We start from the raw sequence: 25,019 nt of genomic DNA on the forward strand, positions 1-25,019 counted from the left end.
TTTTTTTTTTTACACATCATTGTATGACTTTTAATGCCTTAATATACTATGACTTTCATATGCATATTATGCTAAGACTTAAGTTTCGTCTAAACAAGTTCTGGGGGAACCTGTTGTCACGAGCTGTTTGGGCTTTTTCTCAGAGCACTTTCATTGTGACACTTTGGGTTCCGCCTTCTTCTTGCATAGTAAGTTAGCTCAGCTACTTTCAGCAGGTACATTTACTACCAGAAGACTTCTGCAACAAGCTGTACGGAGCCGTTAGCAACACAGGTAAACTGACTTTTTACAAGTGACGTTATAAAGTAACTTGGTGTTTTGTCTTTAGATTATGAGGTGGACGGTTGCTGACTTTAAAGACACTGAACTACTGAGATAGTTTTCCAGCTAACTCACAGTAAACTTCAGCTAACGCTAGCTGCTCGTCGGTGTACTTTTACCTTCTGCAACACGGAGCTGCAACTATCGACAGCGAATATTAAAATCTGCGGTTAGTTTGTGAGATAGTTGATTTTCGCAAAGGTGACTTTGAAGATTTGGTGCTGCCTCGTCTGTCATTCGCTGCCGTCGGTTTTTGTTGGGGTTATATAATTTAGCCCTGTTTGTTTTTAGCTCGCAGACTTAGCTGCACCGATTAGTCGATAAGGGAGTATTAAAGGAAGTGCACACCTGTAGTTTTTTTCCTCTCGGGTTGACAGAAGTCTGCACAGTAGGTAAGGTCAAAAACAGCAACCCTGTGTTCTTGACAGCAATGCGGAAGTTTCATTTAGGGTACACTGTGGCCTGCACTGTTTTCACTATTGACAGAAATATTACATTATATTACACTGTTGGTTGTTTTATCTATTTTGGACAAAGTATTTAGATATTATACTCAAGTAAAAGTAGCAGTACCGTCGTGCAAAAATACTCTAAATTCGTGCATTCAGAACCGTATTTAAATTAAAGTGCAAAAGTGTTAGCATTAAATATCTTTAACCCTTTGAAACCTGAGCAAAGTGGCTTGATTTCTTACAGAAACATGGAAAGGTACAATGAGCAACTTAACAAGAAAATACACAAAAATGACCAAGAAAATAATGAAAAAGTCACAAGAAAATTACATGAAATTAGCAAAAAGCATAAAAAAAATAAGAAAAAATATATAAATAGTAGAATAACTATGCATATATATATATATATTTCTAATGATTTTGAAGCACATTTTCAGTACATTTTTTACCACATTGCCTTTACTAATATATAAAATTTGCTTTTGAAAATAAATAAACAAACTAATTTGCTCATGTTTCAAGGGTTTACATGCTTGTCAAAGGTGTCTGAACACGGCACAAGGTGTTGATGTCAGTCCAGGAATTAAATGGTTAAAGTAAAAGTGCTCAGTATGTAGAATGGCCCATTTTAGAATCACATATATTATGGATTTGTATTATAATTAGCAATGCATTAATGTGTTAAACACATCAGTGTTGCACCAACATGGTGATGTTGGTGCTAATTTTAATTACATTATATGATGCAGTGTGTTTAAATCTATAAAAATATAGCATAAAGTGTTCTTTGATTAATAATTTGTACAGCATACCTCTGCGAAGTAACCAAAGTTGTCAAAGTAGCTGTGTGTGTTGTGTAAAGTAGCATAAATAACATACAAGTATCTCAAAATTGTCCTTAAGTACAGTACTTGAATAAATGTACTTAGTTACTTTCCACCACTGCTATTTTGGAATCCAGTAACGAGAGGTGTAAGGCTTTAGTTATCTAAAGGTGTGGATGACTACACTGATATTAAGTCTGCATATCAGTAAGTGACTGCAGCCAAACACACGACCTCACTTTAACTTTTACCCAGTTTGCTCACAGTACATGTTGCATATTGCAACATCCTTATAATGCCATATTGATTATGTTTGCAGAGGCTCTGGAGTGGAGCATCAAGTGCCCTCCAGACAAAAGAAAGCATTAGTTGCCCGTTTCGGAGACTACAGTGGAGCCCAGACAGGAGAAGAGAGAAGCTGAGGGGAAAGCATGTCCACTGATGAGGAGCCCACGTACACAGTCAAGCTGGTACAGCTGCTGCTGCTCTCCACCTACTGGGGGATGCAGATTTGGGTCACCTTCATTTCAAGTGGGTATCATGCACACTGAATAAATGTGCATGAAAACACAAGGATGTCATGCTGCATGCTCTCAATAATGACTTAAGTGTGGTCCTGATCAACCGGATCAGTGTGTATTCATTGCATTTTGTGGTGCAGTCACACCTGTGTTTAGATCCATCCACTTATGATTGGATCACTAGGGTGCTTTTTTAAATGCCAAGCCTGAGCAGGACCTCAGTGACGCAACTTTGTATTACCTCTAACCTGTTTTTTCATGGTCGCTCTCATGCAAACATCCAGATCCTGACTAGCTTTTGTTTTAGCTAAGCCTTCAATAATCCAAGATCTATATGTTATCAAACATAGTCATATTCTTAACTAAAATGACTACTTAATGACACACACTAGTCATATATCCTAAAACTGTAATACTTCTTCATTTGATTAGTCTTAGTCCAACTATGACGTAAATTGGGTTGAAGAAATAAGTGCTGAAGAGCTCTGCTTCCTGCACAGGCTTTGTGATGGACAACCACCTGAACAGACACACCTACGGGTTCATCCAGAGTCGTCTTGTTCCTTTCTACCTCCACTTGGGTTCGGCTTGTGCCTTCTTTAATCTTACCATCTACGCTGTGTATCATCCCAGCGAACTGCTGGACGACAGAGAAGCCTTTCAGGTGGGATTTTCGTTTCACATAATCGCATTGCTTAAAAGCTATTTTAGAATATTTCTTTAATGTCTGACTCTTCTCTCCCTACCAGATTTTCATCTTTTTCGTGTCGGTGACGGTCGCAGCTGTCAACGCTCAGTGGTTTGGCCAAATGACGTCGGAGATCATGGCAGACATGCACCTTATCGAGCAGGCGTGCGGATTGGGCCAGGACATCGGCCTGTCGTCGAACCGCGAAGCTTACGCCAAGCTGTGTGAGACGGATGTCAAATACAGACACCTGAGCGGTCGTCTGTGGCTGTACAGACTGCTGTCCTCGCTCTGTAACCTCTGCTGCATATGCTGCAACTTCTACAGTCTCTGCTACATGGCTGAAAACCTCGGCACTCTTTAAACTGACACTTTGCAGCTGGACTGTTGAAAAATAGTCGCTCCCCCTTCACCCCCCTTTATAAATCTAAACATCTATTTTTTGTAATAAAGCAGTAAGTTATATATTTAATACAAAAAGTCTTTCTTTCTGCCTTATTAGTTATGAGACAAAGTCAGGTAAGACTTGTTGTTTTTGGGGAATAATGAAAGGATACAGCTTCAGTGTCTAGACTTTGACTTTGACCCTACTTTTGTTTGTTTTGACACAATCAGGGTCAATAAAGCTGCATTTCTCTACTGAGGGTTGTAAATCAGTTCCTGCAGTGAACCTCACCTTTCACCTAGTGTGGCTGAGGCAGGCAGCGGCCTTGATATTTCCTATACAACTACGCTACCTTTCAGGAACCTAAACATGAGGGATGTTTTAGAAACTTGCAGTACCAGAAACTCCATATCAATAAAACTGCTCAAAGAATTGCACCTTTTAAATGTAAGTAAAAGTAAGGCACCCATATCAAGATAACTGCTTCAGTCAAGCTCCACCTGTTTGGGTGCAGTTTGAATACTTTGTCCAGTGACACAGGTTTGTCGAGCTTAGCTTTACGTTAACTACAGAGCACCTGTGAAAAAAAGTGACAGGCTGTGCTATCTTTAGCTGCCCTGGCTGCTTGCCACTGCTATGAAAAAGAAGGGTTCAGACACTTTTATTGCAGTATATGATGTATAGTCTACTTCTTTTAGTCCATCCTAAGCACACTTGCAAATGTGGTTTGTTTGTTGGTCTACAGGAATTTGAATGTGTTGGTGTTTGTTATCAGCTCCATTGTATTGCCTTGTAGATAAGAAATAATGTAAAAGCCAAAAGATCTGTTGTTGCACAGCAGGTTGATCTAGTTGTGAGAGAAGAAAGGATGTTACAGTAGACTCGCTGAGATGATGTGAGTCTATTTAAGTGTGTAATAATGAAAATACGTAGTCACCTGAACGAATCTTCCGTTCCTGTACAAAAACTTTTGCATTACTTTGCAGGCAGTGTTGGGGAGTAGTCAAAGCAATTAAATTACAAAATAAATGTAATTCTAAGAAGTTACTAAGAAAAAATGTTATCAAATTACAGTTACTAATCAAAATGTTGGTGATTACAAAATGTTGGTGGTTACATATGAAAACAAATATTTTCAGTAAAAAGTTTATATGTTGACTAAAACATTCATTCTGTTGCTATTTACATCTTTTTGCTGTGCAGGAATGACCTCTTTTGGCATGTTTTTGGGTCAGTAAAGCCGTTGAAACTTGAATGCAACATTTATGCACTTATGTTTTTACATCTTTTCAGCTTTCACCTTTCTTAAAAAAAAAATCCAATAAGTTGCATTACTTTGATTACATAATTAAAATAGTTATGTAACTTATTATATTTTTAGCAGGGTAACTAGTAATCTCTAACCTGTTATATTTCAAAAGTAATCTTCCCAACACTGTTTGAAAGTACTAGTTCAGAAAGAAAACCTTTCATGGGGCTCCGTATTTGACAACCTGAATGATGTCTCTGTGCTTGGCGCCTTCACTAATCATCCCAGTATGACCTCCATGATCGCCTCACCGTGTGCCTCGAGTGAACATTATGTCACATCAGTGTAACTTAGGGAAGGAATTTTAAAAATCTGCAAAGCTGTGAGGTCTGTAGAATTCCTCAAATATCAGTCTAGTCTGCTTTGTTATCCGACACCACGTGCTCTGTATGTTCAAACATCATGGAGCTGTGTGAAAATTATGCAGCCGTGACTGGAATTAAAGCCAAATCATTTTTGAGTTGTATTCGTACTGGAGTTTTGTTTAGTGCGGTACACTTCTCAGGTGTCAGAGCTGTTGGTTTAGTCATAGTTTGTTTTGTGTACAGAGGATCAGTGGTCAAATCACGTGAACAAACCTCTCTGTGCTCCTTTTTGTAACTTAGGTGATCTATCAATGTGTTTCTGCTTATCCAGTTTCTCTAGTTTGTGTTTGTGTTGGCCTCAAACACACATCAGTTAAACCTAAGCAAAACATGCCCTCAACATAAACAGTTCTTAAGTAATCAGAGCACTGATTCCTAAACCTCAATTTTCAGTTTTTATTTTCCTTTTGTTTATTTTTTCAGACTAGACTGATAAGGTGCTTATTATGTGCCCACAACTTGCAAAAACAATGCAATATATCCTATTTTTAAAGTGTACATATCCTTTTTTTTTTTTAGTTCGGCCTCTTTAAATTAATATAATATCTCAATGCAAATCATGCGACAGTTTTGTATATAAATGCAAATGCTGTCTTTGTTTAATTTTTACTATTTTACACTAATTTGTGTATATTTATGCCAGTATCTTTATGTATGAGATCATGGGTTATAACTGTTTTTGTGGATTGTGTAATACTGAATGTGAGTCACCTGAAGGTCAGTGAGGTCAGAGGTCATAGACTGTTAGTAATGGTAGTGGGTTTGTATCAAAAATGTTCGATATGTATGGTCTGTTTTTTTGTATTAAAACATGTTCTCTGTTTTGTGCTTGAAATTCTCCCCATATTATTGAGATTTGTAAAATTTGCCTTTTAAGTCTGTCAACAATTTTAATATCATTAATCACTGCAAACATTTTAACCAATTTAATTTATCCATCTTTTAATTTCTTTTTGTTTAAAATGATCCAAGCTGGTGGTTCTGCATTAAAGTCCACATTCTGATGTTACAAAGCTTTAAACTTGCCAGAAAAATAAATCTTTTTTTACTTTATACCTGCACTTATTTGTTTGCATGATGTAGATTAACCTACCTCTGCATACTTGGTGTGTTGACGTAGAGGATCAGGGTCACAGCACTTAACTCACATGAAAAAAAAAGAAAAAAGAAGTAATTAGTTCATATAGTGTGATTTTGAAGTTGGCTGTACAAGGAAATAAAAAAAAATCTACTTACCCATGTGTAAGACTCTGTGACTCCCTAGTGGTAGTGAGACAGCATTAAAAAAAACATTTTCACAGGGACAGAGTGCTGTGATCCTCAAATTAATTTCACACATCTGTCAAATGAGTGTGGAGGATATTTGTAAAACCTTTTTCCAAAACTTGAATGTAGTCTGGGTTTACAACACTAAAGCCTGAGTGACTCGCAATAGAAATCAGTCCTGTGGGTTCAATGTGATGTTTCATTCTGCCAGAGGGGGGAACTATTTCTCTACTGCAGTTTATCATGAGTTACAAATACAAACAGAGCCATTTACACAACTGTGTTGAATGATCCAAGATTGGCCGATATTAGATGGTCTAAAAAAAAAAAAAAAAATTATAAAAGATGAATAAAGTCTGTCAGTTGAATGAGATTAAAATTTGATATCTCAGGACATTGGAGTAAATAGATTAACCTACAGATCTTTATAGTCATTTTATACTCACAACCTAAACAAAGAAGGAAAAGGAATACGTTGTGTCCACAAGGTGTTTTTTTTAATGTAAAAATACATTGTGTTTTGGCTACAAATCCATGGTTACTGTGTTTGAGATGAGATCAGCATCAACAATTCACAAGCCACTCCACCTACAAAATGAATATTAGTCTAAAAAAAGTAATAAATATAAAATTTACATAAAAATGTAAAAAAAAAAAAAAAGAAAACTGTCAACGCTTGTACCTGACTATTAAAGGTTTAGAAAACCACGTTCTCTTGTAATACTTAAAAAAACCTGAAACGTACATTTCAGAGGAATACAATAATCTCAGTCCCAACAATGAATGTAACAGGTGAGGCAATTCAGTTTCACCCTGTTACAGGTGCTACCTCAGTTAAAAGTGCGATAACATTGTGTCAAGAAAATAAAAAGAACAAATGGATCCCCTTGTACAAAAAACAAACCATAAGCACTGTTTGTTAAAGGCCTAGTGTGTAGGATTTAGGGGGATAAACTGGCAGAAACTGAATATATAATAAGTGTATTTTCTTTAGTGTATTATCACCTTTAAAAAAAGAACTGTTGTGTTTTTGTTATGTTAGAAAAAGCTGCTTATATCTATAAGAGGCGAGTAGCCCAGAACAAAAAACCAAACACTGGCTCTAGATAGGGTCATTCACAACTTCGCATTGGTCACCATAGTTAGAAGCTCCTCTACACCGAGCACTGTTGGAGATGCTCTGATTTGTAACACAAAACTGCTTTATTCAGAGGTTTTACTAGTTTAAAGTCCTGTTTCTTTTAAAGAGGATGAGACCTCTGCAGATAATTCAGATTGTGTTTTTGTGATTGCTTTATTTAGTGTTTTTGCCGGTTTAAATCACCTGAGGCCAGATGCAGAAACCTCTAGATTCATGGCTAAACTGTGTATATACAGAAAGGCAGAAATGTGCATGAAAATTCTTTTTGTCAAACACCTGATTTTGTTTTATAAATCTTGAACACTGTGACACCAGGTCCTCAGGCAAAAGCCTCATTTCCTCACCCACAGTTTGCCATAAATGGATGTGGAAACGCTCTGAAACATCTGTTTGTATATCCATACTCGTGCCCCTCTACCACTTATTAGACTAAAATCTTAATCATCACTATCATTAAATGTCAGAGGGATGATTCATGATTCACTCGTCGCACTTATGCAGAAACTGACTTGACAAAGAGCTCTACAGGATAAAAGTGAACTATAAGTTATAAGTTATAGCTGTTTGCTATCCTTATCGCTACATGCTGCATAATTTCCCTAAATCTTACACACTTGACCTTTAATTCTGCATAGAGAGGACCAGTCACAACAAACATTCTGTAATACTGAGGGAGCAAAATGTAAACCGTAATCTTTATCTCCCAAAAGAAGGCAGAACATTTATTTAAAGCCACAATCCTTGATGGGAACTAACAGCCCACTGCCCATCCACTTTGGTTGTTAGAAGGATGAGGTTAGATCACCGTCATTACCGTTCGTCCGTAATAAGATTATAACAGTGTATGCGCAAAAATGAAAAGAAATGTACTAAAGACTGAAACAACAGATAATTACAGTGTCAGTGCATCTCACTGTGCTTAGAAGGCATCTAAAGTTACATTCCTTGTAAACAGCAAAATAGAAAAGGCAATAAAAGTAAGGATTGTGCCTTTAAAATAACCATTACTTAATAGTCCCACAATTCGTCAGTACACACCCATGCTTAAATAACTGATGATTCCAGCTGTTCACCCCCGTATTCAGGAAACATTACGTCACCCCAACGTTTTAACGTTTAGTTTGTCTAAGTGTCAGAAAATGTTGTAACATAAATAATATTGGTTCCATGTTTCCCTTCTTTCAATGCTCACATGTACAGTATCAAAATACAAATATTTAAAAAGAAAACACCATCTAAAAAAAAACAACCCACAATCCCTCTGGAGGGTTTGTAACCATGGCAGCAGCAGGAGAGTCATGGTGATGGTGTGGCTCGGTTTCCACACAAACACACAAAGACGTTTCCCCAGCACTGTTCCCATCATCCCACACTTCTGCTAAAATGCTCCATAAATTAAAGTCGTACTAAAAATAGAGTTTTCTCGTTCATCAGCATAAAAATAATAAACTCCAGTGTCTCTGTCATACAACCACCTTGCCTTTGATGTCCAGCTTGGTGTTTTCACTTGCTTTGTTGGACTGCTCCTCTGTCAAAGTGATGTAGGAGTACACAAGGCTGCCTGCAATACTGCAACAACACAGACAGAAACCATGTGTAAGTAAATAAACACTTCACACACCAAAATGAAGCAAAATACATATTAATGTTGGCATTTAATTCTAACCTTCTGTGGGCCTGCAGGATAAGTTAAAAAAAAAATCATATTGCACTTATTTGGACATATATTGAAATTGCAATATGACCCCCAATTTTGCATTTTTTTTGTTGAAGTCTGTTGCAAATATCTGGAGTTCCCTTTCATCTGGAGTATGATTTGTAGGGCAGGGCATCTCCTTAGCCACAACAATTCTTAATTCATAAAGGTATGTGGAGACATGATATACCTATATCAAAACAACTGCAGCTCCTGGACTAGAGACAAAACTAGACATCTGCATCTCCTAGTGGCTCTGTGTTTGGACTTCAAAAAATGTAGCCAATGACTTAAGATAATCATCGGTCATTTCCGATAAGTGGACAACCCCCTCTATCCACTGAGCCAAAGCCGCCTCATAGAAAAATCACAATCTCAATCAGGATGACTGAAATGAAATGCTTGTGTTTGTACAAAAAACTGTATGAGGCATGTGAAACTGCCCATGCTCGTCTGGTGCATCCAATTTTTCTCAGTGGCCACTAACGTATTGCAGCAAAAAATCCCCTGCAGCTCAATAACCATTTTCCTTGTAGAATATTACACAAGAGATGTCTGTAAAACTGTGGACAGGACACACCTCAAACTGCAAACAGGGTCAGTTATAATCTTTCATGAATTTCTGACCCATAGAGGTTTTATATTTGGGAAAACTTTCCTCAAGCACAGAAAAGCGATTTAGAAATCTGATATCACAATGTATAATCTACAGCAGGAAATTGCAGGAACTTGCAGGAGAAACACTACTGTGCAAGGGCCACATATGACCAAAGTTAATCTGTTGGCTAGAAACTTTTTTTGATGTACACATCAGGTGAGCAATTCCATTGAACTGAACAGGTGCCATTTTGGCATCCAGTATCTTATTATGCATATATGGGGAAAACCTGCAAGAGGGCTGTATTTTCAAATTCAAATTCGGGTGTGTTTTTTTTTTTATAACCTTTCCCAGAAAACGGCCCCAGCTCTAATCTAAGAGAGGCCACAAAATCTGATAGTTGCAGGAAAAATGGGACTTGAAAATCAAGTTGTCATGTGTGACAATCAGCATAAAGTAGAACATGTTGCAGCACGTCATCAGTCATAAAATTAATCACTTTTCCCAACAAGATCAAGCATGCACATATAAATTCCTTAAGTATTCCTATTAGTATCAGTTATATCTGCGTCAGCACTGACCTATCCCTTTGCTGAGCAGAGACAAAACTAATCTCGGATTTCACAGTTTAGAGAGGACCAGTCTGACTCAATAGCAGGGGACCCTCCTTTACTAAGTTGCTGCTTACAACCAGAAATAAGCATAAGCCTCATGCTAATAAGCTACATGCATACGAAGCTGTTTTGAAAATAGTTCTTCAGTAGCCATTTTCACAGGAAACCATGCAATAGTTGTTGAGACATTTCAGTCCATGCATAAAGCTGTACCGCTAATGTGTGTAAAAACAGCACAATACCACAAAATTGTTTTTACAACTCCCTCTCATGTTTATATGTAACTGACAATCTACTGTGTGATGGAAAATGTATGTGCTGAATAAGAGACAGGTGAGGGTTTGTGTGTTGTGTATAAATTCTGCATAAAGTAAACTGTATAAAGTAAAATTGGTGAGCTTGCTCTGTTCATCTATGAAGTCATTTCAGAATGTACTAGAAAATAAACTTTTTCATACCTGATATTCAAACCTATGAAGTTTGTCCAAGAGAAAATGTAGTCTCCACTGAACACCATCCCAATGTATGTCACCAGGACATTCTGCAAAATGGAAAAAATATCAGTTAAGCTATTTAGAGCAACATTATGCAACCTTTTTACCTTAAAATAACACCTATGACATTGTTTAAGTGGTACACTGATGTGTAAGAGGGAGAATGACGCCTATGCTATTCACACTCTGCACCCCACACAACTGCTCTTGCACAATGTAACTTGCGTGAGCAGGTTGGATCTCCTGGAAGAATGCTAATGTTTTGTATAAGACCAATCAGCTAGTCTAAAAACATTCAAAAACAGGGTTCAGCACAATTTATTCTGTATGAAAAAAATGTTGTGTTTAGAAGCCATTTGAGATCAATAATAACATTCTACTATAACCAAATCAAATTTTAAATGCAGCTAACATGTGCTTTGCACATTATCCTTCAAAACATGACAACTCAGTAAAAGTTCACAAATAACAAAAACAATATTCTTAGTTTGCAACATGCAGGTACAATTTGTATTTACAACAGATGGTGTATCACTCTGAAACTGTGAGGACGCCAAATTGCAAACACAACAATCCCTGCATAATGTTGCTTTAAAGGGTGTAGGATTAAATAGCATCTAGCAGTGAGAACTGAAGCTTCTCCTGTGTGCCGAATGTGAAGCAAAACTATGATGGCCGATGCCAAAAAAACACCAATCTAGAGCCTGTCTTTGACTCTTCCATTCAGGTCTACTGTAAAAACAATAGGGACTTTGTGCCAGAGAACCCACTCTGTATGCAGAAATAAACATGTTATGCTAAGGTTTCTTATTTTCAGGTGATTATAAACTAATGAAAATATAGCTATGGATATCATATACAATTTATTCCGATTGATGCCCCTAAATTCTACACAATACACCTTTGATTCTTTAAGCACATTTAACTTTCACTTCATACAAATTTGTGGTTTACCTTGATGCAGCCCACAATTGTGGTTGTTAATGCAGAGTTGTATTGCGTACAAAGCACAGTGGAATACATCAGAACAAACCTGCAGAACCAACAAGTTATCATATTACACATGACTCAACAGTTGTTGAAGCAATGAGTCTGATTTCACAATGTTGATGCAACATGGCACACAGACATGACAAAGGGGCTTTGTGAGCTTCACACTCAGTCAAGCTATGGCTCTTGAGCCACTGGTATACTAACGACACCACAAATATGTGTTACAATCCAGATGTTGGCAAAAAAAAAAAGCACAATCTTTGTGCATGCATGCGCGTCATTCATAAGCTTTGGCTTGTATGCTTACCCCATGATGCAAGAGAGGATGAACTGGGCGAGGAAAACTATATCCGACCAACCTTCATATTCCACTGCCTGCAAGAGAAGCACAGCATAAGACACTACTGAACTCTACAAGTCTACGCACACACATAAAAAGCATATAAATTAACAAGAGTAAAGCTAGAGATGTGGGGTATTGTGTATTCAAAATCATTAGTGTTCAAAATATTCAGCTTAGTCAATCATTTTGGACATTCCTTATGGTTGTGCCAGGTCTGGCATTCAGTGGAAGTAAGGAAATAAAGATTAGCTGAGTACTGCAGAGGTTTGGTAAGTAGATGGCAAGATACAACTTGCACTTACAAATCCAACACTGAGCTTCCAATAGCTTAAAAAAAGTAGTAGTCTGTATCTTTACTGAGTTTTTTCAGTCAAAGGGGCAGTAGGCTGTGCTGTAATAACTCCACTAGGTGCATAATAGCAGCTTTGTGCCTTTCTGGCTGCTGGGCCCCAGCTGGGCAAACCAGAAGGTCTCTGCCAACACTGACCAACTAACAGACAGCCCATATTTACGGCACACAGACACACACACACACACACACACACGCGCATGCACGCACACGTGCACGCACGCACACACGCACGCTTTAACATATGTGCACTCCCTTCAGTTTGGGATTAAACCTTACAATAACTGATCAGTACCAACTCCATAAATTATTTACAAAAGACGTAGTGTTCAAACATTTCAAAAACCTCATAAATAAATCTTTCATGAATACATTTGCTTGAAGGTTTGAATGAAGATAATCAGAAATAGAGTTTATAGAGACATAGAATCAGACAACAGAAGAGTCACATCACTTGCCTTCTGCATATCTCCAGTCACATGAGCCAACAGTACAGTGGGGATTATCATAAATAATGCATTATAATACAGCAATCCATATTTCCCCAACTCCTGTGAGAAAGAGCACAGTAACAGATGGGGCAACATCAACATGAAAAATAAGCAGAACAGAGAGGGTTATTCACAACTCTTTCAGTGCATTCCTCACTAACTAGCATACAGATGTCATGCACGGCCAGCCCACTGCACTACCTAGAACCTCTTGTTTGCATTAGTCTGATTCAGTTTCACACGGCTCCATCTTTCACTCCCTCATAATATCACTCACACACACCTCTCTGTCTAGTGCCATAGCAGATGGCGCACTACAGACATCACAGACTAAATCTGGATCCAGTTCAGCGTCTGCTGTAATGTGAGAGCTGAGCATGTGACGTGAAAAAAACGACTAAAACAAGCTACAAGCCATATCTGACCAGAGCAGGTTTTAGAACACACTAAATTACATTTCCTCTACAAATACAAGTTTAACCCTTTGAAACCTGGGAAAATTGGCCAAATCTCTATTAAAAAAATGGGAAGAAGGCAATGAGCAACTTAACAAGAAATGTCCCAAATATTAGCATGAAATTAGTAAAAAGTAAAAGAAATCCCTCAAAAAACCCTAAAAATAGGGGGAAAAAAAGCCAAAAACAAACAAAAAAAAGACAGAGAGACAACCAGTGGGTAGGTAAAAAAATAAATAAATAAACAAATCAAAAACAAGAAAATGAGCTGAAGGTGCTTAAAATTTGCAATATTTCTGTTAAATAATTTTAAATATAATTCTGATAAATATAAATACAATTTTCTAGACATTTTCCCTGACTTTAAAAAAGAAAAAATTCTAAATCTACCAATTTCTTGCAATTTGTTCAATATGTCTAGCCAAGTTGCTCATTGCCTTTTTCAAAACAATTAGCTCATTTAGTTCAAAGGTTTAAATACTTGTGAAAGGCATCTGAGCATAGTACAAGAAAAGTGATTTCAATCCAGGCTCCATGAGGTTAAACAGTGATAATCAACTCAGAGTGGAATAAAAAGGACCAAGTCATGGTGTTTAAGTACAGTGAGTCCCTTTAAGCCACACCGTGACAGACAGTTTGGGTTCTCTATATTCACCAACATCAGCTCATGGCCAAAAACAGCTCCAGCCCAACAATGGCTACTATTCATAAAGATGGCGCTGCCCCATACCTTTGCATCTAATTTTTGTTTCACATAGGCTCCGTTGGCTGCAGTGAGCACGTCGTTCAGGAGAATGAACACGTAGCCTTGCAGGTCAAAGGACAAGTCAGCACTATGAACAGAGAAAATGAAAGAAAGTGTTTAGGAAGTAGATAAGTGTTCTGTCACTAACGACTAAGCTTTGGGCTCCTTTAACTACAGATATACAACATGCGTCTAATGACCCTAGAGACAATATCATTTAAGTGCGGACATATATCAGGACAGGCCAACCCTTTGTAGTTAAGGTAATTTTGGTTTGGTTAACAGCGGGGGACACCTGGATGTTGTAGAAACTTACCTTGCGGCTATAAACGCCCCGAGGATCATTGTAAATACTGTCAGCTGCACTGACCTGGAGAATTTCTTCCTGCCAAAGGTCAAAGACAGTGGAGCAATGAAATTCTACCTGGCTGCTTTGAGCTGTGCATAAAAGGCAGCAATATAGTACAGAGGGGATGGCTTTGTGTCTCACTGAGTAGAAGGACAAATAAATGACTGAAAAAGTGGGTTATCTGTCACGTGCAATCTTACTTGAGCAGAAATCCCTCGGCCAGCATTGTGAATAAAATGGAAAACCTCCTGAGGACAGTAAACATCGGCAGACTGGGGGAAGAGGACATGAAGTGCTTTAAATTGGCCAAACATCAACAGCCATGCCCAGTGAGCTCATCATGGCACTAAATGAACTTTCACAGTCATTCGGCCAAGATAGTTTAGAGATGAGGACTTACTTTAGCCTTTTGGTTCCAAACAGACCAGTGATTTGATTTCCCACATAAAGGAGAGGTAGAGGAAACGTCTGTAAAAGCAGTAAAACATAAATGCCATCAGCCATTAGTTCAAGGTCCACACATATGAGAAGTGAGCAAATACACAATATATTTCACACAATGTAAAACAGCATGTGGGCTTAGAACACAATAAAATATAACATGTTGCAAGAATAAAATGCAATTCCTTAACTTACTAAACAAATAGCACTGCAACCAAAAGAGTGCATATTATTGCTTCAAGATCACTAACACAAACTCTGCAAAGACATAACATGTTACTAGGCCAAAAAATGTCAAGAACAGGGGCAAGAAAATAGTTGCACTAAAAACAACCTTCAAAGCACTTCAAAGTAAAAGCTCTGTGCCATAAATTCACAAAATAAAGTAACTTGACATGTCAGCAAGTCACTTGCGGCCCATTCAGAATGGACCTGCAATCCACTTTTGAACTGCGACCCACCAGTTGGGGACCACTGCTTTAAGCGTCATTATTACTGATAATAATAATAATTCTGCAATACCCTGATACTGGGATACTTTCTCAGATGGTTATCACGCTGTGAAAGTCTCATACCGTTGCAACCCTAATGGATAGGTGGTCTCACCTTGCGAGGTATGCTCTCATCACAGTCCGGGAAGCTGATCACCCTCGCAGCCTTGCCCACCCACAGCACAACCACTGTGGCCAACATCTGCACACACATTTAACAAAAAAATTACTTAACTCTGCCTGCTCTCAGGGGGTGATGTGTGTTTGGAGAATTATTGCAGAAAGAGGGGAAAGCAGTCAACTTACTTGTCCAATTCCAACACATATTGAAGACGGGAACCTGGAAGAGTGGAGTTCCCATTAGTCCCAGTAAATCAGAATCGACTTAGATAAGCAAAGTAACACATGCAAGGAATATGACTCTGGCAGGGTGTCTACAGGTATCAGACACTTAAATGTAATGCTTTTGAAGACTCTTTTCAGCATCATTTTTACCAAATTTAAGACAGATTGTTGGACAAATTATTTGTTCTTATTCAAGCATTGCAGGTAAGTAGTATGTGGTCTCATGCATAGGTAGATCTTATGTTGGGATATGGTTATTTCATTGAGTTAAATCAATCCACATTTTGCCAATATAAAAGTGCAAGTATAAAGTAAAAAGACAGTATTAGTATCAGTGGTAAGTTGTAAATACTTTAGAATGCCTTTTCAAAATCATTTTAACCAAATTTAAGACTGATTTTTTTTATCTTCTTATTCAGCCGTTGCATTTAAGTAGTATGTATGTAATTTCATGTCATGATATTGCTATTAGAGTGAGTTAAGTTAATCTACATTTAGACAAAAAGTAAGTGCAAGTAGGTAGGTAGTATGGTAGGTATATACATTTGTAACATCAGAAATGTGGACTTTAGTGAAGAGGAGCTAAATTCTTTTTGACCAAAAGAATAGACAATGAAATTAAACAGATTTTTTGTGTCACTTACGACCTCACAAATTCATATTTAAAGCGATATAAGGACTTTTAAGGCCCAAAATTCTTGTTTATAAACTTGAATGTAAGACATTGCAAGACTTTTCAAGGACCCGCAGACACTGTCCAGTTTTATGTTACTCTCAACGTGCATACACACAACAGAAATGCAGCAAAAAAACAAGGACCACAAAGCTGAACAAACATAAACATTTGCCGGGTATGAGAGAAATTATTAACATAGTGAAGTTTGTAAACAGCAGGACAATTGTGCGGTATAGAGTGATTTGCTAATGTAACAGGTTGCTTGTATGCAAGAGCTAGGTGGATATGACAGTATGTTTGGATCGTGTTTGACTTATATTTACATTTTTACAGAGTACATCTTTAACAATTGAGACATTTAAATTACTTGTACCTGGAACATTACAGTTTAAGTTACAGGGTGAGCAAGCTGTACGTGAGCTAACCTCGTACTTAACAATGCTAGGCTAAAATATAGCTTCCTAAAAATGCAGCTAATTTCCTATTTCTGCCTTTACAACCCCGCTAGCCAAAAAGTTGCCGTTAGCTTATGAGCTCAACCGCTATGTAGCCGACCCAACTTCCAGAGGCTATGTAAGCTAACGTGTAGCTTCGTAACTAACGTTAGAGCCGTTTGTAGCCGTTAGCAGAGCCGTTTACCTGTAGTTGGTGAGGACACTTTTGTTCACAACGACGATGAGAAACGAGCTCAGACCGTAAAACCCAGCGGCAAACAGCTTCACGAACAGTGTCAGAGGTTTGTCCGCCATCCCCGACAAGTTCTCATTCCCCTCTGAGCGTCGGCTCCGTCCCTGCCATCGCTTCACTGGCGGCGCGCGCAAACACATACACGCGTGCGCGCGCACACACAACACGGGGGCGTCGACGTTTCACAACTTCCGCCTCGAGTCGGAGCATCACAGAGCGTTTAAGAAATTTAAAGCATAAAGCGCGCTGATTTTTAACTGTTTAATTCGTTTATCTTACATTTTTATTTTATTTGATAAAAATGCATTAAAAATAAATATTGTTAAAGTCATTTTGCTGTCTCTAGAAGCACAATAATTTTGAGTAATTTGTTTTCTATAATATTTAATGGGAAAAATGTGTTGTTTTTGTTTTTTCCAAAAATAAAATGTAGTATTATTATTATTATTATTATTACTATGTTACTGAATTAACAGATTTTCATTGTGTAATTGCTACGTTTACCATAAACATTTTAAGGAGAACGAAAAACAGTTTATGCCTTGTATATATAGTAATAATAATAATAAAATATTATTACTATTACTATTATTATTATTATCATCATCATTATTCTTGTCATTAATAAGCCATTACTGAAAGCACACAGATTTCCATTGCGTAATCAATTCATTTTATGTAAATAATTGTTACGTTTTTCAGTATATACTACTACCACCACTAGTAATACTACTGCTACTACTACTACTACTACTACAACAGCAACTACTACTACTGTTTTCAGGCAACCTCTAGCTCATCTGGTAGAGTGTGCGCCCCATATGGCTGAGGCCTCTGCAGCGGCCTGGGTTCGGGTCCGACCTGTGGCCCTTTGTTAGTGTCATTACCCCTTCTCTCTCCTACATTTTCTGTATATCTCTAAAATGCCCCAAATAATAATCTAAATTAAAAAGTATTTGTTTTCAAAATATACTACTACTGCAACTACTAATACGAATATAACTGCTAGTAATAACAATCATAATAATAATAACAGTAACAACAAAGGTAATAAATAAATAAATAAATAAGCACAAACAATCTTTATGAAGGGGTATGTCCAATGTCAAACACTTAGGTGTTAAATTTGAGTTGCTGGGTCAGATTGCATGGAAGTCATTCAAATGGCCACAAAGGTATGTTACTGAAGAAGAATCCTTAAGCTCTAAGAAGTGGTGGAACTTCATTACCATAATAACTCTGATCGTCTCCATTACACCAAATTCCTGTCATTCTTCAAGCTACGTCCCTCCCACAATCAACAAAACCAAATTATCATGCTACACTTTTGATTTTCTATTTGTGCAACACCAGCGGCACATAGGCCTTCAGGAAAGAATTCAAATCTCAAATAAATTTTCGTTTGATTAAAAGTCAAACGAAGAGTGAAAAAATATGATGGTCACTGTACATACCTAATGTATTTACTCTTAAGACCAATTAATGCCACATTTTCCACATTGTTTGATTAAATAAGCTGTGAGTTTATCATTTCTGTGCACTGGACAACAAGGCCAAGTAAATGGCATCCCCCAAACTTTTGAACCCAGTGCAGGTATGTTTTCATTTGCATTTTGATAACTCTGCAGCCATTTAGTCCTAGAAAAAAAGAACATTTAAAGTGTATATAATCTTGTAAAGAGAGGAAGGTTAAGTATTTAATTAAGGCGGCAATCTAATAATACATGACCACTAAATGAAGGTCAGCTTGTTGACCTGACCTTGTGTCAGGGCCCATGTGTATTTTGGCAGGTGGTTGTGGGATAAAAACCTGACGTGTCACTGATAACAAATTTGTCTCTGCGTGTGCCACGTTGCCACACAGTCAGCAGAATATTTGAGTCAAATCCTCATGCATTTCTTTTGGGAGAGAAACAGCAGGGTACAGCAGGTCCCTGAGCCATGTCTGGACTGAACGCATCCCTCGGATATTTCTTGGCTGTTGTCATTTTCGCAGCCTTGGTTCGAACACTCCTTAAAAAATGGCCACGGTTTGGCTTCATTTTGGAGTTTGCATCCTCTTTCATGCTGGTGGCGTGTCGGCTGGAAGTGCAGACCATTGTGGAAGTGGGAGAGTGGGCCGGGGGCTTGGGTCCTGATGTGACTCTAACCATACTGTTCGTGGTACTGCTGACCCACGGTGTGATCTGCGGTGGAGCATCAGGGAATCCCACCCTGGTTGTGATGAAGTTCCTGCAGCTGGAGGCCTCCACGCTGCCCACTCTTCTTGGTGTTGCAGCCCAGTTTCTTGGGGCTCACCTTGGCCTTCTTGCAGCTGCGTACTACTGGAGTCTGGAGCTGACCGACATGCACATGATCAAAAATCTGATGGCCAGAGAGTGCAGCTCATCTCTGCTCGTCTCTCTGCTTCAGGGCTTTTTCACAGAGTGTGTTTGCACGCTCATTTTCCTTCTAATCCATCTGAGCCTGCGACGCAGATCTGCTCTGATCCGGGTGCCCCTGATCGCTGTCCTCCTCACTTTCCTGTCACATACAGGTACGTTTCAGATGAACCTCGGCCCTGCTTTATTATCACTGCTTATAACAAAGAAGCTTTGCGTTTGTAAATATGGGAAAATGAGTGCACGAAAATTACTATAAATAAAATAAAGTATCACAGAAATTTGGAAAACCAATAGGAAATCAGTTAGTTTCCATGCATCTACACAATGCATAATGCACTGAAGGTTTTGCCTGTCACTTACTTTAAATGGTAGCTTAAATCCCCTGCAACCTCTGTTTTCATGCTTCAGAGTTGTCAGACACTTAGAATGACAATTTGATCCTGTCAGTGGCAAAAACAAGCACTTTTAGAGGACATAAATTCACAGTGCACAAATGTCCCAAGTGTTTGCATTAAAGCCTGTTTTGTGACTGCCAGCTGCAGCGCTCTCGCTCAATACTGGACCAGTTTCAGAAATTGTTGATCCAATTAGTCATAATATACAAAATTGTTGAAAAACACCACAGTCATCCTTTAAGACTGCACTCTTACTGCAGCCGTCCAGAATCGAGTCCAGCCGAGGGCCTCTGCTGCATGTCCTTCCCTCTCTCTTTCTCTCCCCTTTCATAACTCTGTCACTATCAATAAAACAAAAGCACGAAAAACACCAAAAACTAATAATTTTGAGTTCCTTCGACTCCACCTTGGCATCAGTCATGCATGTGACCCTCTGCGTCAAGTATTATTTAACGGACTGATGCATCTGCGTCCAATTTAAAACGGCTTTCACTCATACATAAACATAAACTTTATTGGTCTCTTCCTTTTTGCAGCCCGAAGCTACACCTCAGCTTACATGAACCCCTCTCTGTCCTACGGCCTCACCTTCCACTGTCCTGGATTCACCCTCACAGAGTACGCAGCGGTCTACTGGCTGGGCCCTCTCACGGGTAAATTACATTTAAATGAAATAAATGTACATCATTTCTTTAAAGGTGGACAGTGTTTACGGTGAATCTCTGTTTTCTAGGCATGACTCTGGCTCTTTTCTTGTACATGGGCCATATCCCGAGGATCTTTGCCAAGAACCTACTTTATTTTCCGAAGACACGTTTCCGAGTGCCAAAGGGGGACAAAGGAGAAAAGAAGAAAATGTGAATGAAACTGCATATTTTTATTTGTTTTAAATCAACCTTTGAGGAAAGTACCTGGCTAACGGTGAGGAGATTTTGTACAGAAAATGTAAAATATTAAAATAATAAATGATTATAATGCTGTATCCATTTTTTTCATCCTTGTCAGTAAAATCATTACCATTAACTAAGTTTTACTTTTTTGGGAGAAGAAAAACAAAAACACGTGTGTAGGACACCACATGGTGGCCATCTGTTGGTAGCATCAAAAATCTCACTGCAACAAACACATGTACACACTGCAGAAAGCTTCCGAAAATGATCTCACAGAGGTCAAAAAAATCACTAAATAAAACAACGAATGGATAGATGTAACATAATAAAGTTACACATCTCTTTAATAAAATAAAATAAATATCAGTCCTTCATATTTGTCAGAAGTAGAGAACTATTGGTCTGTGCTGGCAACACTCTGGGCAGCACTGGGTTTAGAGGACACTGACCCATCAGGCTTTTTGTCTTTTGGCTGTTTTTTATTGGAAGGGCCTGGATCTGTGGGTAAGAAAGAATGAATAATAATGGCCATTAACACGTGTTTGCCGCTCTCAAGTCATTATTGCCTTAATGGGAGCTGAAAAAAAACAGGGTTTCACACCATAAATCTTGATGCTTCAGCTGTTTATCAAAGACGTTAGAAAAGCAACACAGTTCATAAAATAAGCACTAACGAAACCTTCGTCTTTTTTTTTGTTTTCTTCGGGTCAAAGCCCGGCACAGCGACATGTGCTTAACGCCTCGACCAGTTCAAGTCTGGTTGAGGCTTACACATGAGAGAGTAAATTCCTAGTCGAATTATCTAGGTGTATTAGAAGTGAGTAAAAGTCCAGTTTTAGTTGGACTAACACAATAATTTGACTTTTTCCTAACATACCGAGTGTAGACTGTTGTTTAGATAAGCACTGTATGTGTACAGAAAGTGTATGATGTCGGTGTATAGTATCGAGTTGACGTTATTCACCTGGTTGCTTCTGTTGCTCCAGCTGAGCCTCGGGACGGTCAACCCATAAACAATGATCTGGATTATTCAGTAACGTCTTGCTCTGTCCGCAGCTGAGACACCTCACAACGGTGAAGCGGGTCTTGCCTTTTTTCCCTACGAAGACAAAGTCAATAAAAAGAAGATGAGTATCTGTGGCAATATTTCTTTATATTCATCAAACACATGCAGCTTAGCAAGTGGGAAATATCTGGCATATCTGGACGGTCTGCATGTGAGATTCTCATCATGTTGAGTTTAAGAAAAGGAATTCAATGATTTAACAAAAAAGGATGTTATCTATCATTTTGAGATTTTAAAATGCAACAAAAAAAATCACAACTACAACAATCACAACTCACTACTTTCCATGTCTGAATATTTCAAAGACTTTCAAGATTAATTCAAGTCATTTTAGTACTAATTGAGACCGTATTTTTAAATGAATGAATTTAATGCCTTTTAAGGATCTGAGGTAACCCTAGAAAAGTGACGAGACTATCACTAAGTGATGATCTGACTTACTGCGTTGTCTTGTTGTCGCAGTCACACCTGGGATGAGCAACGAGCAGCACTTCTTGCAAATTGTTCTCTTCACCGATGGATCTCTGCAATAAAATCCACAATTAACAGATGCTCAGATCCTGATTTATTCTGGGACAGGTTAGACTTTAAGAAAAAGGCTGGTACTGTATCTCTTCTTGTTGGCTCTCATCTTTAAGCCTATTGGTTCCTACTGAAGATGCAAATATTTAAAAATGGGTCACAAATATAATGATTAAATATTCAAAATGCTAAGTAACTGTGGTTTTTAGTAAACATTCAAAAAGGAAGAAATAATATATCGGTTGAGGACTATTTTCAATGGTGGGCTGATACACATTTGTTGCTCTAGTAGTGAGTAATAACAGTAGTAGGACCGTGTTTGGGAAGGTGGGATTGACTCAAAAAAAACCCCCAAAAAACACATACAATGCCCATGTTCATTTTAAAGAAGAAACGTTACACCCAGTGTAACTGTGGCTTGACAATGTGTGTAGCAGTTAGTACACTGGGAGGAGGATAAGGCTAAAGATACAAACCATGCTGCTCTACGGGAAAACAAAAGTGAGTAAACTAAAGGCTTTGCTGTAATTCTGCCTTCAAAAAAAAAACATAAATAAATACGAGACGAAACCATCACTACTGATGAATACCGAAAAGACTTAAAACTTACTGTCTGAGAACTAAACGTCTTGCAATGGTCCTCTGTGTGAAGCAGTAGAAACGAGCCAGCTCCACATTTTCGGGGTTTTGGGCTAAAACACAGTGTGCAGCCTGCGGAGAGATAAAACCGGTGAAGTCATTAAATACGCGATTAGCATAGCTGCTAACATGTTAGCCACGTGAGTGCTGCCGCTAGCATTATAACGACTGACTGTGAACTTATTCATTTCCTACCTGGTAAAGATAGTTCAGTCTTTGATAAGCGTCTTTGTCTTTCAGTTGGAGTGCCATTAAACAAACAGGTCTGGAAAAACTGAGTAGAAATTTGGTGACAGCGGATTCAGCTCCGAGCAACAGCAGCCTGACCTCAGCCGGTTTCAAACACAGTTGCACTTCCGGGTCAAAATTTCAAAATAAAAGCAAATACACTTTAAAAAACTTTACGATCTTCAAAATAGGGACCTAAATCACCTACATCCCAAACTTACATCTACCTTAAAACTATAACATCTACATTGATAATAAAAGGTAGTCTTCATTGGGCCATCTCAAAAATACAATACATAGGAGATAAGATAAGACTAAGTTAAAAAATATATATATATATTGAATGCCAAGCAGCTCACAATAAAACTGTAAAAACAATCACACAAAACAATAAGAACAACAGATAAATACAAAAACAAACAAAAAAAACCCCACAAGCCTGGAAAACACAGAGGGACTAAAATCTATAAATAAATAAAAATAAAAATCAGAGGGCAGAGGGTCACTATTTGAAAAAAAACTCAACAGCAAAAGGCTGGGAGGATAAAGTGCATCATAAGTGGTTCATCCCTGTGTAAATTAGCCTAGTTATGTGCAAAGTGCGATGAATTAAAAAGTCTTATTGCCGTTGGAAGAAAAGGCTTCCAAAGGCGTTCCCTGATACAGTGCATGGTGATGACTGAAAGCGCTTCTCCGTGTTAGTCCTGTTTTGTGAAATTATTAACCGTCTGAGAACTGAGCTTTTGTGTGATATGCATTTTTTTTTTTCACCTAGATATTTGGACTAAGAGAGACCTAATGAGTATGGAAAACTAAGCATTGTCTTTGAACAATAGGTACCTTTATGTCCTCCTATGAGGACAATGGGTTTATTGTTAATAGTCACAAGTGTGAAAAGTATTTTTTTTATTTCAATGCTGGAAAATTGTTCCGCTAAAACAAAATTACAAACAATGCAACATTTGTTAAGTGTTGGGTTAGGGGTCCCTAGCTAAGTCTAAAAGTGTCATTTCAATGCCTGAACATGGCTGTGCAGAAATGCTACGATAATACACAGGGAGAGGGAAGGCAACAACAGTTGGTCCAAAGATTTGCAAAAATAAGTAAAAAAGAACATTTTCTAAAAAATAAGCAAAAAACAAACCAATAAACTGTAAAAACAAAAAAAAAGAAAAATACCCGAACAAAGTGCTGAAAAATATTTATATATTTACTATATCTTTTTCTTATATATTTTTAGATATAAAAGTATTATTATTATTATTATTATTATTATTATTATTATTATTATTATTATTATACAATTTCAGGGCATTTTCCCCGATTTATCTTTTATCTTTCCCTCTTTTTAAAAACTTTTTGGGGGTAATTTTCTTGTCACCTTTTGCTAAATTCTTGCAATTTTTGGCACATTTCTTTAAAAGTTGTGTTCCCCCGATGTTTTCAGAAGAAATCAAACTAATTTGGTCAGGTTTCAAAGGATCATTACACTTGTGAAAGGCGTCTGAATGCAGCACAAGACAATGTCCCAATGTCCTCAAGCAATTGCTTTCTAATTAACAGGCTGGTTGTTTGCAACTATTGCTGAAACTGGTCCAATTTGTATGCCATATCAAACTAGAAACTCTCTTTGCATAAACAAAAGAGTTTTAACCATAAAATTGATCAAATTTTACATTGTCCACTTTTGTGTTGGAGTTGGCTGTAGACGGACTTCGCAGAGATGGCCACCAGCTTGTTTTTACATGGATAAGAATATTGTGTCCTTGCTACCACCAGATGACACATTAAGTATCCACAAAGGAGGACAACAGGTTTAAATTAAGCAGAATGAAGAATAGGGTGCAGCAATCCTT

General features: G+C 37.9%; 5 protein-coding genes across 5 annotated transcripts in view; 3 read left to right on the plus strand and 2 right to left on the minus strand.

The window, feature by feature from the left end:
- dhcr24 (24-dehydrocholesterol reductase) overlaps positions 1-645 on the plus strand; it is a 48,995-nt gene extending 48,350 nt beyond the window's left edge. The window contains exon 7 of the mRNA XM_042484104.1: positions 613-645. Within this exon, the coding sequence (XP_042340038.1) occupies positions 613-645 (33 nt within the window). The remainder of the gene's footprint in view (positions 1-612) is intronic.
- si:ch211-121a2.4 (transmembrane protein 205) lies at positions 179-4,225 on the plus strand. The gene is made up of 4 exons (XM_042482726.1): positions 179-273; positions 1,917-2,128; positions 2,619-2,782; positions 2,868-4,225. The coding sequence occupies exons 2-4, from the start codon at positions 2,029-2,031 to the stop codon at positions 3,168-3,170; spliced, it is 567 nt and encodes a 188-aa protein (XP_042338660.1). The 5' UTR covers positions 179-273; positions 1,917-2,028; the 3' UTR covers positions 3,171-4,225.
- A 2,377-nt stretch (positions 4,226-6,602) lies between these two features.
- On the minus strand, positions 6,603-17,162 carry LOC121941102 (UDP-N-acetylglucosamine/UDP-glucose/GDP-mannose transporter-like). The gene is made up of 12 exons (XM_042483822.1): positions 16,992-17,162; positions 15,638-15,671; positions 15,447-15,533; positions 14,800-14,867; positions 14,600-14,671; positions 14,367-14,435; positions 14,036-14,138; positions 12,818-12,910; positions 11,975-12,042; positions 11,629-11,707; positions 10,639-10,721; positions 6,603-8,841 (listed from the first exon to the last, which is right to left on the minus strand). Exons 1-12 carry the CDS (start codon positions 17,099-17,101, stop codon positions 8,736-8,738), a joined length of 972 nt encoding a protein of 323 aa, XP_042339756.1. The 5' UTR covers positions 17,102-17,162; the 3' UTR covers positions 6,603-8,735.
- A 1,562-nt stretch (positions 17,163-18,724) lies between these two features.
- On the plus strand, positions 18,725-20,800 carry aqp12 (aquaporin 12). The gene is made up of 3 exons (XM_042481891.1): positions 18,725-19,575; positions 20,355-20,471; positions 20,552-20,800. The coding sequence occupies exons 1-3, from the start codon at positions 18,981-18,983 to the stop codon at positions 20,677-20,679; spliced, it is 840 nt and encodes a 279-aa protein (XP_042337825.1). The 5' UTR covers positions 18,725-18,980; the 3' UTR covers positions 20,680-20,800.
- rpp21 (ribonuclease P 21 subunit) lies at positions 20,677-23,278 on the minus strand. The gene is made up of 5 exons (XM_042481898.1): positions 23,131-23,278; positions 22,907-23,007; positions 22,216-22,298; positions 21,673-21,807; positions 20,677-21,206 (listed from the first exon to the last, which is right to left on the minus strand). Exons 1-5 carry the CDS (start codon positions 23,185-23,187, stop codon positions 21,103-21,105), a joined length of 480 nt encoding a protein of 159 aa, XP_042337832.1. The 5' UTR covers positions 23,188-23,278; the 3' UTR covers positions 20,677-21,102.
- Positions 23,279-25,019: the final 1,741 nt, after the last annotated feature.

This window comes from Plectropomus leopardus, chromosome 3 (genome assembly GCF_008729295.1).
Source record: "Plectropomus leopardus isolate mb chromosome 3, YSFRI_Pleo_2.0, whole genome shotgun sequence".
Classification (NCBI taxonomy): Eukaryota; Metazoa; Chordata; class Actinopteri; order Perciformes; family Serranidae; genus Plectropomus; species Plectropomus leopardus.